The sequence below is a fragment of the Dermacentor andersoni genome, chromosome 3 (genome assembly GCF_023375885.2).
Source record: "Dermacentor andersoni chromosome 3, qqDerAnde1_hic_scaffold, whole genome shotgun sequence".
Classification (NCBI taxonomy): domain Eukaryota; kingdom Metazoa; phylum Arthropoda; class Arachnida; order Ixodida; family Ixodidae; genus Dermacentor; species Dermacentor andersoni.
Window position 1 is genome coordinate 156,908,127 of NC_092816.1, and position 15,189 is coordinate 156,923,315.

Below are 15,189 nucleotides of genomic sequence, written 5' to 3' on the forward strand. Positions count from 1 at the left end.
CAAGCGTAGTGTGTCTGTTCATCAGCGCGTTGAAGTTGTCGACCACTGGAGCGACCATGCTGTAACTGAGGCGTAGATGACCCCTGGAGAGGGACATGCTGTATGCGCAAATACAGCAAAGGAAAACAAAGCAAAAATAACGCTTCGCAGATTTATGCATCACCTAGCGAACGATACATCAAAGAGAGCGACGCTATATATGGGGCAGGTCATCATACCCTTCTAATCTGTTAGTCTGAGTTGCCGCTGCCCGAAATCTACCGAGGATTTGTAAGTGCTTCTCTATATCTATATACGAGATACGAGTATTATCCAGTGCTTCACTACTGGGGACATGGCCGTTACTCTCTGCTATACCGGACGTTTGTTCCCATACACTCGGAACACTATCTGTGGAAATGAACGGAAAGATATACCGGGGGCGGAGCTTCTGCACACGTGTTACAGCACCAAGTAGTCCGGTAGGGTTTCACATAGCTTTCGGTTTCCTGGAACAGATACTGGAATAAGGGTATCTTGCACGTGCAACGGTTTCGCATTTGCTGAAACGTCGGAAGAGAATCAAAAGCAGAAAAAGATAGGTCAAATTTAACTCTCACTGTGGGTAATTATCTTATTTTGCTGTTGTAAACAACATGTCTATACCTTTATCTTACGAAGCATCGTCTAGCACGAATGGGAATGCGGTACATTTTTTCAGGAGCGCCTGTGGTTGCGCGCTATGCCTTCGTAGCTTTCTCTCCATTGCCATGGGATGTTGACTGTGAATATATATGGCTGCAGCTGCACCGACGTCGGCGTCCGGCTGTCCATTCCTACAGCCTGGTCATGCGGCTGGTTCGGGGCTGCGATGCAGGGATCGTTGCTGCGTTTCTTTGGGAGACATTTGATACAGTCTGCGCCTGCACAAGTTGCCGCCTCACGAGCACCCGCTGTGGGACTCCGCTATAGTGAAGCTCTACTGTATTATCCCAATGGCGGGATGCACTGTATGGAGCAGACCTTGTGAGTACAGTTTGCAAGGAGAATATCGGCAGTATTGAAAACGTGATAGATAGATAAACTTCATTAAAAGAATAATCAGAAAAACCGCCAATGGTCGGGGCCCTTAGTCCAGGGCTCCGCTGGCTCTTGCCATCTTCTCAGCTCTCTTAATCAGCTTGAGCTGGTCGTCGAGGGCCGAGCTGGACAGCAGTGCCTCCCATTGCTCCCTCGTTGTGTTAGTGTCTGGGTGTTCTATGTTGTGTAGTGTGCACTCCCACGTAATGTGGTATAGGGTTGGTGTGGCCCCACACCATAGGCATTCGTCCCTGTAGGCTGTGGGGTGTATCCGATGCAATATGTGTAGGTTCGTGTAAGTGCCTGTCTGGAGCCTACGCCAGGCAGCGGCATCTTCTGTCTTTAGGTTTCGATGGGGCAGTGGATATCGCAAGCGACGCCCTCTGTGGTAGTTCACGATGGCTGAATACTCGAGGTCGACAGGGTCCAGATCTTCTGCAGCCGGCGTGATGAGTGCTCGGTTATGTACGAATCCTCGAGCTGCTCTGTCGGCTTGCAGGTTGCCCGTGACGCCAGTGTGGCCCGGTATCCAGCTGATGGTTTGGGTGGTGAAGTCCTCAGAGTCCTCCTTGAGTATTCCGGCTAGGACTTGTGCAGCAGGTCTTCCAATTCTACCCTGTAGGAAGTTGCGGCAGGCCTGCTGGGAATCCGTGAGGATCGTCAATGGTTGGTTTGCGTGTAGGCCCTCGCGGATGGCTAACGCTATGGCCAGCTCTTCGGCTTCCGTAATCGTGCACGGCGGGTCGATGCCGCAGAGGTAACGTGGCCTCGGTGGTCGCATGCCACTGCAACTGCGCCCTTGTTGTTCGTCCCATACATGGCGGCGTCCGTAAAACGGGCCGTTGTACTGAACCTGAACACTTTCTCCATGTACTGGGCCCTTGCTCTCCTCCTGCCGGAGTGTAGGTAGGGTCCATGTTGCGTGGTATCGGGGCAACGTGAAACCTGTCCTGGACGTGACGAGGTATCAAGCAGGTTTCTTGGGTTCGTGTTGTTATTGCTGGGAACCCCAAGGTTTGTAGGACCTGCCGGCCCGTGCGGGTCCGCGCAAGTCTCTGTTGTTGCGAGATGTAATGGGCTTCTGTCAGTTCGCTGAGGGTGTTGTGCAACCCTAGGGCCAATAATTTTTCAGTCGATGTACTCATCGGCAGGCGGAGAGCGGTCTTCAAAGCCATCCTCAAAAGTGTGTCGGCCTGCTTTGTCTCGGACTGTGTGAGGTGGTAGTAAGGCAGGCTGTACGTGATTCTGCTCACCACCAGGCTACTGACCAGTCGGAGGGTATCCCTTTCCTTCATGCCTCTGTTCTTGGATGTTACGCGGGAGATCATGCGTGATATCGCCTTGACACTGGTTTTAAGGAGTGTAAGGGTGTGTGTGGCCCGCTGGTTGGACTGCAGGCACATGCCCAGCACTCTTAGCAATGGCTTCTCTGGTATGAGGCCCCCGTTGAGGCGTACCTCGAGTCTTCTTGTTGGGACTGGGGACTGTGTGGTTACCCCGGCCTCGCCAGATTCGTAGGAGCTCAGATTTGTCGGGGGAGCATTGTAGACCCCGTTGGCTGACGTAATCTTGTATGAGATTTGCTGCAGTTTGCAGGCGTTCTTCTTTTTCAACGAGGGACCCTGTTGTGGTCCAGAGCGTTATATCGTCTGCGTAGATTGCGTGCCGAAGACCTGCTGCAAACAAGCAGTTTGCTTGCGAGACCGATCATGGCGACGTTGAACAGCGTGGGAGAGATAACAGCACCTTGTGGTTGCCCTTGTTGGGAGGGTGGTACACTGGAGTCTGGATCTCTCCCATCTTCAGCTCCGCCGTGCGGTGGCTCAGGAAGCTCTGAACATACTTGTACGTTCGCTCGCCGCAGTTGGTGTTGTCCAGCCCTTCTAGGATTCCTTGGTGGCTGACGTTGTCGAAAGCCCCTTTGATGTCGATTGCTAGGATGACATGTTCGCCGCTTCGGGAAACGTTGCTGAGGACTTCTTCCTTGATTTGAAGTAGCACATCTTGCGTGGACAGGCCTGCGCGGAAACCGAACATGGTGTCCGGCAGGTGTTTGTTATCTTCCAAGTGTCTCTGTAGTCTCGTGTTTATAATTTTTTCGTACACCTCGCCGAGGCAGGACGTGAGCGATATAGATCTGAGGTTTTCAATTGCCAATTTCTTGCCCGGTTTAGGGATCATGATTATTCGTGCGTGTTTCCACATCGCCGGTACCGTACCTTGTTCCCAGTGTTGGTTGAGAAAGGCCGTGAGCGCGGAGATAGACTTGTCGCTCAGGTTTCTGATCATCGAATTCGTGATTTGGTCCGTGCCCGCCGCTGTGTTACGGGTGCCAACATGCGATAGCATTCACATGTTTCCATGTCACTTAAAGGCCCGTGTTTCCAAAGCTCCGGTGCATGACGAATAATCAAACGTACGGCGTGTTTGTCCGCTGTAGGACGAAGGCGTCTCCCAGCGATCTCCAGTGCCCTGTTTATTGAGTCAGCTGGCGGCATCCTGTTTGTGAAATTTTTTTAGGCGAAGGCCTTTCTAGGCTGATGGTGAAGTTTGTGTCAGCAGCCCTGACCGCCGGAGTGTCCGCCGAAGTGTCATCACGCCATATGAAGACAGATTAAAGAATGAGAAATTATTGATAGCGACAGTGAATGATAACGTTATAATAGAGATTGGTAGAGGTTACTAATATATACCTATTTCAAAACCATGTATCCCGTGTCCAGTGCCACGCCGGATTATGGGCGCAGTGTCGCGCGCTGGATGCCGGGGCAATGGGAAGGCGCGGCGTACTGGGAGGCGCTCGGTGCTGGTGCGAAAAGGAGCTCTAGCGCGTAAAACACGCAGTGCTTGGGCATCGCATATATAATTTTTTTTTGCATACAGGAAGAAGTAGAGAGCGTTTTGGTGCAATAAAAAAAGTAAAAATGTCGTCACCAAGATTCTGTCTGTGACCTACCGATCCGATGCCCAATACTTTACCGCTAACCCGCGCCAGCACGTGGCAGAGTGTAAATAACTTGCCATGTCAAGACTCGGGCGCCGTTTTAGTTTCGCAGATGCGCCTCGCACAGACATTGCAGATGCGCCATCGCCCCGCAACTAAATCTTATTATGCCTGTGTCAGACAGAAAACGTTGTTGTCCGTATTGAGTAGTATGCTTGGAAGTGCCACGACACTGATTTTCTTTTGCGATTGATATTTTAACCTCGAAAAAAGTCCTAAATGAACAGCAGAACCCCGGACGCTGTATGGGCTGTTACTGTCAATTTTGATAGCATTTTCTTGTTCTTCCCGCAAGGGATATGCAACATTTTCTTTCTTCAACGATCCGTCTCAATCGACACGTCTGTCTAGTCGCATATCTTCGTCAGAGAAGCGTATAGGCTATTGCTGGCAGCCTTCGGTGACAGCACGTACACGTATGCTTATAATCTGTCACATCGGCGCTCATCGCTTCTCGTGGTGACACTGTGGACACGAAAAAATGTTTATTTGAGAACACCGATGCGAAAGGTGAAATATAGAGTGATTTAACCTTGTTAGATTTGTTGATTCCTGAGCGATATATAGCATGTAGACGGACGGGGCGGGTACGCTAGGCCTAAGCTTCGGTGGAAGCGAGCGATCTTGACGAGGGCACCGGGCGATTGCTAAAATGTATATATTTGAGCCTCAAAGCCTTTTATCTATTATTTATTTAGTAAACTAGGGAATGTGGGAGCGCTCGAATCACCTCAGCTTTGTTATCGATGTGATAATATCAATCAGCGGCAGGCTTCCTGGGAGTCCGTTCGAACGCGTCTTAACGACTCCTGCGCGTTTCGGGTCGACTCCACAACATTGCTACCACTGCAACGACAACCCGCGGTCATCGGTTGCGTACAAACTACTAAAAAAACCAGGCGTCATCTGCGTTTGCATGATTTCGTCAAGAATATAGCTATCCACCCAGTCAAAAAGGAAATGCAAAAAACGAAAGTGATTTTCAGTGTCAAACAATACGTATGCATAAACAGAGAATGAACCACGAAAGGTGCATAATCACGCACCTTTATTCCAAGCTGCCACACGAAATATACCTTTATGACCCGAACATATAGCCCTATTTAGGACACGACGTTAGTATATAGCGATCAATATTAGTATCTTCAGTATTGGATCCAGTGCGGCACAAACGCAACCAGCGCAGTTTCCAGTACGAGCCGGCGAACTGCAGCGAGAACCAGCGCGTGCACACCACAAACCAGTGCGCTCCAGCGTCATAGCAGTGAAACCAGCCTCTCGTCCAGTGTTCTCATCCAGTGTTCTCGCTGGTGTCCTAGTGACTCATAGCCAGCGCCAGCGTCCCCAGTGCGACCCAGTGTCAAAAAACGCGCTGGTTTCAACTAGAGGGCACTGGAAGGCGCTGGTTTTTGCAATAGGGCAGTAATTAATAATAATGACTACTATTGATTCCGAAATGACCAATATGTATAACAGCGGCTTGCAATGACCACAGTTGATTACAAATGACTAAAGATGCATACTAGTGAGCATTAATCACTAATAATGACTTGTAATGACTAGTAATGACTAGGATATGACCAACATGTCTAACGACGGCTTGTAATGACCCCAATTGATTACAAATTTCTAAAAATGCTTAGTGGTGAGCAGTAATGACTAAAAGAAAGAAGAGAACGAGGCAAAGAGAAAGAGGCGAAGGATAAGAGGAGGAAGAGTAGGCTTTCGCCGTTCACTTTTTAAGTGAGATCTTAAGAGACCCTGAATTTTTTCTAATCTGAACTAAAGTAAGTAGTTTTGGCTATGCGGTGCACTTTCCTTTACAATAGCTTACTTCTTGTCCCATGTCTTCTGGTTGGTTCACTTCAGAATAAACTTGTTGTAAAGAAACATTCTTATCGCATCGCCTAATCGAATCCACTTTTCTCCTCTCCAACATGTTTCCCCTCCTTTGAGACTAACTTTGTTGACCCGCAGCGGCCGCGTTTCGATGGGGACGAAATGCAAAACCGCCCGTGTAACGTGCACTGGGTGCGCGTAGGAGAACTCCAGGTGGTCAAAATTAAGCCGCAGTCCCCCACTACGGCGTGCCTCATAACTGTATCCAGGTTTCGGCACGTAAAAGCGGATAATTTAATTGTTAACTGTGTTGATCTAACAAACCACTAGTGGTAGCTGACGTACGTACTACGTGACATGCCCGACTTCACATGACCCTCTTGATCTTAACAATGTCAGGGTGTCTACCAAGTTGACATTTCCAAATTCCCCAGAGTTTTTCAGGTTTTCCCTGAGTGCCTTTGCAAAATTCCCTGAGCGGCGCAGAACAATGTTTTATTTCAAGACGGGCTGAAACCACGTCGCCCGATGCTGTCACTCTCTACTAAGAATGTGCAAATAAATTAAAAAAGAACGACTTCATCCAGTTTGAATACTAAGGAGTAGTGTTGATGATATTCAAAAAGAGAATAGAAAGGAGGGTTAGTAAAATGACACAGCAAATAAAATGTCTTCGAAAAAAATTGCATATCGAGTCGGACATCCTCAAATACGAATAAGAAGGAGATGAATACAGAAGCAAATATTTTCGAATATGAGCTATTTCTATCAACTGATAGCAAGCTCAGTGGTTTGAGGCCCGAACATTGTCACAATTGAGATTTTTTCTCAACAGCCCGTATGTTAACCTCAACTGTCATGACATGCTCTCAGGCCGCGCACGACGCTGCAGTGTTGTGTTTCACTGCTTTAAAGAGTTCATATTGGTTTGGATGAGTGACATTTGCATCTCGGCATGAGCCAACACTGTTTTTTGAGCTCATGCTCCTTCAAACGGCGGCAGCACGCTTCCTTTCCCGTTCATTCCTCAATGCGTAGGTTCTTTCTGTTCTTGTCCTCCTTCGCCCCACAGACCATTTGAAGCATCTTCTTGGTCAGTTGCACAGTTCATGTCTCATTTTTCGAACTCCTCAGCAGCCGCGAAAACGTCCGAAAAATCGGCCAGTTGGAAAAAATAAATGCATTTCATTTACTGCCCTAAGGGCTCAAACCGCCACAGGCACATTCGAAAACGCTCTGAATGCCTGTCGGTACACGCATTAGGCATATCGGTGCTCGTACTGTAACAGCATATGCCGGTTGCACGCGTGTATAATTAAGGAATACATACTGTGTCCCGTGGCAATAGCCCCTTCCCATTCTTGTTATGCTTCACTGCAATACGTCTGCGTATGCTTCACCAAGTAACATTTCTGTACACAGGTGAAGCAGACTTTTGGAAACCGGAATTATGCAACGCACCGTGCTTTCCAAGCTTCTAAGCCAATCGCGAGGACCACAAAGGCGCAGTCGGTGCCATTGCTGACAGCAGCGAATTATTTCAATGACCAGCACTGCACGTAACGGCAAGAAGCTTAATAGCGAACGTCGAAGCAGCTAGGACTAGCGTTGCCGCAGTGGTGGCTACGGCTGCCAGCGGATCTGCGTTCGAGAGCGCCGGTTCAAGGCGGCGAGGTAATCAAAACGGCAGCGGTGGTGGCTTTGATTAATGCCGTTTCGGACTTGCGGTCACGGTAAAAAGTATGGAAAATCGGACGGCGAAGGGTTCTTGCGTCCTAAATTTCAGACGTTCTGATACACTGACTCTATGGGGTACGTGGTGGTGCCGCGAAGCCGTCGAAATTATCGGGCATCCGGAAAGTCTGTCGTTGACTGTACACTGGAAACTTCTCCAGCCGACGACAGGCCGTCAAAGACAGTTCATTACGATTCCTGTCTGTTACTCGAGCCAACATTTTCAACAACATTACCGCTAATTTTCCCTGATAGAGGCACGAATTTCCTCAGTTTTCCCTTAGTTTTTCCAGACTACTCAACATCCCTGAGAATACCCGGTTTTCCGGTTTTCCCGGTTGGTAGACACCCTGAATGTCAACAATTTATTCAGAGATGCTAGCATACAGTACCGTTTATTTCCTAACTCTACGCCTACCATCTTTCGTTCTGTGGCTCTATGCGCGGTCTTCGCATTTCTATCGATAGCTTTTGTTATAAGGCTGACTTATTGGGAGAGTTGGTACATGTTATACTTGGTAAGGGTATGCCAGCAAACGGAAAGGATAGCTAGAAAAAATTGGATGAATGCTTTTCATCCCCGTAGCGAGAACTTAGTTATCCCTATACATCGATCAATGCGAAAGCATTGCAATCACCGCGCGATGCTTAGACATTATGCAACGCAAGCTCGTGCATTCGACTCCCACGAAAGGTCGAGGGTAACGACTCCCAACAAAGGTCCTGAATTCGAGTGCCTTAATTAACTGTACCTCAATTCACTGCGCCTTAATTAACTTTGCCTTAATTAATACCAAATGTCGAGGGTTCGTAGCCTTTTTGAATCATCGTTTGGTCACGCCCCCAAGGCTGGATTTTCCGCCTCATGAGCTATTTAATGCTTTGTCATCGTATATCGTGAGGCAAGACACATATAAATGGACAGGAAGGATTCTCAGCTTCGTCTTTGTGGACGGCGTCGCTCAGAAATAAAGTCCGTAGTTAGTCTGGCACCCTTCCTGTTCGTTTCTCTGTTTCTTGCCTGACGATTTTTTTCTAGTTATCCTTTCCGTCTGCTGGCATTCCTTTACAAAGTCTGCTTTCTTCCAAGTTTCGGCGGCCGCAATTCCAACAGCGGTGGAATGCAAAAACGCCCGTGTACCGCTGCTGTGGGTGCAGGTTATTGAACCCCCAGGTGGTCAGAAATACTTCGAAGTGTCTTATAATGAGATTGTTGTTCGGGCACGTAAACATAGATTACTTAATTAAAATTTTGTTTAATACAGTAGTCAACCTGATAAAGAAAGACAGAAATTTTCAGAAACACCATGGGAAAACAAAGGGTAGTAGAACATAGTATCATACAAATAGCCATTTATATAGTTAGAATAGCTGTCCTTCTTAACTTTGAGTTTTACACTTTGTTAAAGAAGAATTAAACCATATATCCTTTATTGTTGTTAATGTCGCTTCGACTTTTGGCATATTATTTTGAATTCCTGTAGTCCTGTTCGCCTGGAAGTTCCTTGAAGCTGCGAATTTGTCTTGTAAGCTTTTTTTTCTGCGCTGAGCTATATCTATCTAAAGATTGTGCACCGTCTGATTAAATCAGAAATATGTACAAGAGGATTAAAAAGGAATTAAATCATTCTTTTAAATGTTTGCTTAGTAGTGAAGAATTCTCTTGCTGAATGTAGTCGATTAGCATGGTAAATCCATCGCTCCCGTATTTCCTTGAATACCACGCTTTGTCTCGATTGCGCTCCTTTTATTAACTTTTTTTCCCGCCACCTTTAATTTTTAACTCCAAGTTGCAAATAACAAATTGTTAATTCCCCTCATCCTTGCCCTTTTTACTTAATCACCTTATTCGTGGCCAATTCCCCCACGAACAACCACCACCACAGCAGCAGCTCCGTAACCGCTCATCTATTGTATATATTGTTCTTTGCCATTAACAATTTGCACACTAGCAAACGCATGGAATCACCAGCGAGTGCGATTACAGGCGTTAAATCTTGCCGCCTTTGTCTGGACGGCGACAGAAACGTGGCAGTGTGATGGAAATCGCAAATAGATGGCGCCACCAGGACTGGTCGCTTGGAGGAAGCGTCGATCGACAGATCGCGGAGGCTTGAATTTGTAGGGCCCAGAAATCCGCGCTATGTAACATGACTTTGGTCCCTGACTCAAATTTGACCACTGATGAATATTTTCGTCAATCATGAGCGTATTCACGATCACCGCATTAAAACGCTCAAAAAAATTCAGCGCCCCTCCACTATGTGAAGATGGAAGACCAGCGAAGCTGTATTGCTCAATAGCTATATTATGTTCTATATGGTGGTTGTGCTATATTGGTTGAGCAAAGGCGCGAACACACAACTTCGTTCTTTGTTCCGTCTATTTTTCTTTTCTTTGTATTTCTTTGTTTTCTTTGTATTTTCTTTTTCTACATTTAATTTTTTTTTTTACATTCTACATATACACTGACGTTTCGACCCGCACTGTCATAGACTAGCGTTTGGGTAGTGGCACTAGCGCGTTTGCGCGGTTGGTGCCGAGAATTTCTTAGAAGTCCTTTTTTGAAAAAAGCTGTAGAAAACATTTTAAAATAACATCTGTTCTCACCCTTGTGACTGGGACCTCTTTGGGCCACACGTGTGACAAAGGTAGGTCAAGGGCGCGTTACAGGTCCCCGATCCCACAAGGGTATGCGACATTGAGCTTGCACCCTTTCTGCAGTATCACCAGGATCGGCGCACATCGTGATTTGTTTTTGTCAACATCTCAGACACATTTTAACAGATCGTAGCCATAGACAGCTTCGCTGTAAAAAAAGAAAAAAGAAGAATAAGAAAAAATGAGTGTTGTAAGCACTCCGCGCCTTTTGTGAGCGCATTTTCATTTATTGACACGCATTTCATGTGCTGACAAACCACAGTTCTACCTCAGAAAGGTGACAAGCCGAAGTGTTCCTAAATGCTTACCTAATCATAACTATAGTGCGTGCTTACAAAATTTCGCCACTCCTTGCATCCTATATAAGGTCGATTTAGCCGAGAGCACTAAGTTTTTTACGGTTTTTCTATCTGTATTAAGCCACGAACTTTTCCTGGCACCGTCATCGTCATTGACAGCTTAGTTACGCCGACTGCACCCCGGTCATGTACTAATTGTGGCCATGTTGTCCCTGCAAACGTCTTAATGTCATCCGCCCACCTAACTTTCTGCCGGCCCCTGCTACGCTTCCCTTCCCTTGGAATCCAGCCCGTAACCCTTAATGACCATCGGTTATCTTTCCTCCTCATTACATGTCCTGCCCATGCCCATTTCTTTTTCTTGATTTCAACTAAGATGTCATTAACTCGCGTTTGTTCCCTCGCCCAATCTGCTCTTTTCTTATCCCTTAACGTTAAACCTATCATTCTTCTTTCCATAGCTCGTTGCGTCGTCTTCAATTTAAGTAGAGCCCTTTTCGTAAGCCTCCAGGTTTCTGGTGCCGTAGAGACTCCGTAATCGACGTGTTTTTTCTTGGCCTCTGCCATTACTTATCAACCACTAAAATTTTGTTCGCTCGCAAAAGCTGCACTCCCTTTAGGGTGTAATACCGTTGCATAGCTATAATCATAAGTGTCATCAGAATCGTGCTCGTTTCCCTAATTTAATGCAGTTTTCGCATGAAAGACGAAGCGTCGATTGCGATAGGAAAAGAGTAGACAGCTATACGAAGCAAGGATAGCACTTTTATCGGCCGTATAAGCGTGGAAACATTCGCTTACTAACTTAAATAATAATCATGATGTCAGCGCGCACAAGCAAACATGAATTTATCGAAAATGCTCGTATATAGATATACAGAAGCACTTGCAACGCCGCGGTAGATTTCGGGCAGCGGCAAATCAAACTAAGAGTTTTGAAGGGTATGATGAACTGCCGCATATATAGGGTCGCTCTCTTTGATGTATCATTCGCTAGGAGATGCATAAATCTGCAAAGCTTTATTTTTGCTTTGTTATCCTTTGCTATGTTTGCGCATACAGCATACCGAATTTTTGTTGGTTTCAGACAATATACATAGCTTTTTAAAGCACTGCAGTCGTATTTGATTCAGACTGAAATGTGGCTTAAAGGAATACAAATGTCGCTAAATGCGAACGAAAATCCAATCATAGTTTTCCCCTTAACTTTTTTTATCCAGATAACACTGGCGTATGATCAGGAGATAATTATTCAAGTAGAGTAATTAAAATATCTGGGAATAATTTACACGGAAAAGCATAATTGGCGGACACACATGGAATACATCGCATCAAAACGAGTACGCGCTGTTGGTTTATTACGAAGAGTCACAAGTAGTCGTTTTGGAATGCGCAGGGAGGCTCCGCTGATGATTTATTGTATGTATGTCCGCACGACTTTAGAGTTTGGTTGCGTATTGTTTTCTGGAGGTCCTGATGATAAACTACGCCTTCTCGTTCTTTTAGAACGCGAATCACTGCGTCTGTCTTGGCTTTCCAAAATTTGTAGCGAACAATATTCTTTATAATGAAACTCACCTGCCTTCTCTTCAAACTCGATTTCCTATACTCACAGTCCGAACATTACTGAATATCTATGCTTCTCCCCAGACACGCTCCTCTTATGTGTTCATTCGAGCACGGACTGCATTCTTTGCGACTCAATGGTCTCGGCTGCATCGTCCGAAGGTATTTTTTGTGCAGAAGCTACCAGAATCATTACAAGCACCAATCTGTGATGTGGTTTTCTCAGACTTACCTACTGCTACAGTAAGCGTTGAACTCGCTGACATATTTCCTAATAATGCTAAGCTTCTGAATATTAGATACCTAAAAGGTTTGCTGGATGATCACCTTCAGAACCTACCTATAAGTATAGTAATAGCCACAAATGCTTCTGTCCGTGACGAGAAGGCAGGAGTGGGCATTTTTTTGCCATCATTAAATTGTTCTTTCTCTCTGCGACTGCCGACCACCAATATTTGAGGCAGAGTTTTTGGCTGTCATTCTAGCTCCGCGAAAACTTCCATCTATTTATTCAGCTGTAATCGTAACCGACTACTTATCCGTTTGTTCTGCTCTATCAGAGCGAAATTCATCTACAATTCTCCGACAGTTTTATTCATCTGTCTACAAACATTTACGCCTTACCCATTTGGTATGGGCACCAGGACAGATGGGAATAACTTTAACCGAGTCAGCAGACGCAGCAGCGGCGGCATCTCTTAAAGTCCCTGTACTGATTGAGGATCCTAAAACTTTCGGCATGCATCATGGCTGTAAGATATAAAACATTTGTGTGCAAGAAGAACATGATAAATCATGTGTATTAAACAAAGCGAATTTTCAGCTCCTTTGCTTTCTATGGCACGACAGATGGTGCCGAACACGAAAATTTGAAGTTTCATTCACGAGGATGCTTTGCCGAATACCAATGCTTAATTTTTATTCCCACAGATCTGGTTTGGCAACTTCCCCTCAATGTTTTTTATCGCAATGAACTTGAAACTACGGAATATTTCTTTATAGAGTATCGTAGGTTGTACGCACACAGAACGCGACTTCTAGAAATCCCCCTTCGCTGACTTGGATTGGTCATAACGCTTCCTGTGGTACTGTCTCTTGGGGCGTCGGAACTAGGACACTGCAATAGGAACGTATGTGATGCCATATTAAATTTTGTAACTGAAACAAAGATATTGCCATGGCAACTTGATCGCTTTACTTTCCTCAATATGAACACATAAATATTAACTGCAAATGTTAAAATAATACAGCCTGAAAATTGATATTAACAACTGGTATTCATTTAATAATATTTCTAAGCAACAAAATTCTATTTAAGTATGCTTCCATTTGTACCCACTACCGCCCGACTCGTGGCCGATTCCCCGTAGTGGGCTGAGGCATATCCGTAGGCACCAAACCAAGCAAGCTGGCTTAAGACCAGCTGGGCTGTCCCACCCATTTCACTGGGACAAGGCGTCGACGCGACCTGGCATATGGTCGTTGCACTTGTCGAGTTACGCCCACGGAGCGCAGTCCAGGACCTGGACGATTATGCGGCTCACCTCTGCGGCCCCAGCGACACATTGATCGCTCATCACGCTCGCTGTCAACGTCGTGGCCGAGTGTGCAGAGAGCCTTGGTGCGTCTGGCGGGTTCTAAGGCAAGAAGCCCGGCCAGTCCACGCTCGGCGTCTTTTCCATGGCCAAGCGTGTTTAAACGGCTCCGCGTGCAAGGAAGACCAGTTCGAGTACGTGGAGCAGTGCGAGTTCTGCGGCGCCCTTGAATAGCCACCATGGCTCAGGCGGAGATCCTGCCCATCGACACGATCCAGGAACTGCTGGAGTTCCGGGAACCACCGCTCTTCTCCGTGGAACCCCTTCGTGAAGTGAAGCGAGGGGAACCGAACGCACCGAGGACCATGTTCTGTCACGACATGATGGGCGGCTACCTCGAGGACCGGTGAGTGGGACGCGCGTTAAGACTCACTCATTAGTAATTGCGATTGCCTAAATGGTGCTCAAGGACAAGACGATCATCGCGCCATTGAGAAGAACAAGAATAATATTCTGTAAGCAGCTCGCAGAGTCGCTCGAAGCAGAACACACCCGCAGGTCGTCCTGACTGAGCCGCTTGAAGGGGCAGCGCAAGACGACAAAAAGACAGAAGGCAGGAAACACACCGGATAGCGCTGAACTCACAACGGACTTCATTGGAAGGCATACGCAGACTTAAGTACCACAACCTATACCCACGTGCTCTCCCATCGACGGCGTCATTATCAGTGCACAGGTAAACAGCGAAACCCCGTAATCTAATGCTACACTATGTAGCCGTTCAAAAATGCAAATTCACCGTCATGCAAATTTAATGAAGGCATGCCTTCTGTCCTTGCCGTCTTGCGCTGCCCCTTCAAGATGTTCAACCAGTACCAACTTGCCCAAATGTAAATTCCTCCTCACAGCGCCGGACGAGCCGGTGAAATTCGCCGGTAAAGCGATGTCAGCGTGGTCGGTGGCGCACATGGTCCAAGGCCGACGCTAACTCAACCTCAATGTTCGTCCGTTCTACTTGTATAAATAGGTGTCGCTAACAAGCTTGCGATGCTAAAACTATTCCGGAGGACTCCACAACAACGTTGTCCCTCGCTGATGTCCCACTGCGCAGTTTCATGAGGTATTACTCCAGCGTTTAATTCTTGACCACCCACTCCGGTATTTCATCGCTTGTCATCTCAATTCAAAGGTAAAGCTATTGTACTGCAAACAGCCGCATCGGAAGTTGTGGCGGCCGTACGGTAGGCGTGATGATACGCGAGACCCATTTGCGAGAAGAGCCAACTTACGCGTAATAATAATAAAAAAAATGCTATTTGGTGTCGTCCATTGGTGGTCTTTAGCTCCAGTGATTCGCGTACCCAGTTCCTGTGGTTTTGTAACGCCCCCTATTCCTCCCCCCATTTTCGCCCGCTCCTTTTTGTTTGTAGCTGTCACTTCGCGTCTGCATTAAAAAAAAAAAAGGATGATGAGAGTTTGCATTATCGGTGTT

The 15,189-nt window shown here is 46.6% G+C and overlaps 1 protein-coding gene across 1 annotated transcript in view; it reads left to right on the forward strand.

The window, feature by feature from the left end:
* Positions 1-13,569: 13,569 nt before the first annotated feature.
* The window catches only part of LOC126524227 (cytosolic endo-beta-N-acetylglucosaminidase-like), a 43,312-nt gene continuing 41,692 nt past the window's right edge, over positions 13,570-15,189 (forward strand). The window contains exon 1 of the mRNA XM_055067375.1: positions 13,570-14,103. Coding sequence (XP_054923350.1) covers positions 13,937-14,103 — 167 coding nt within the window. The 5' untranslated portion in view covers positions 13,570-13,936. The remainder of the gene's footprint in view (positions 14,104-15,189) is intronic.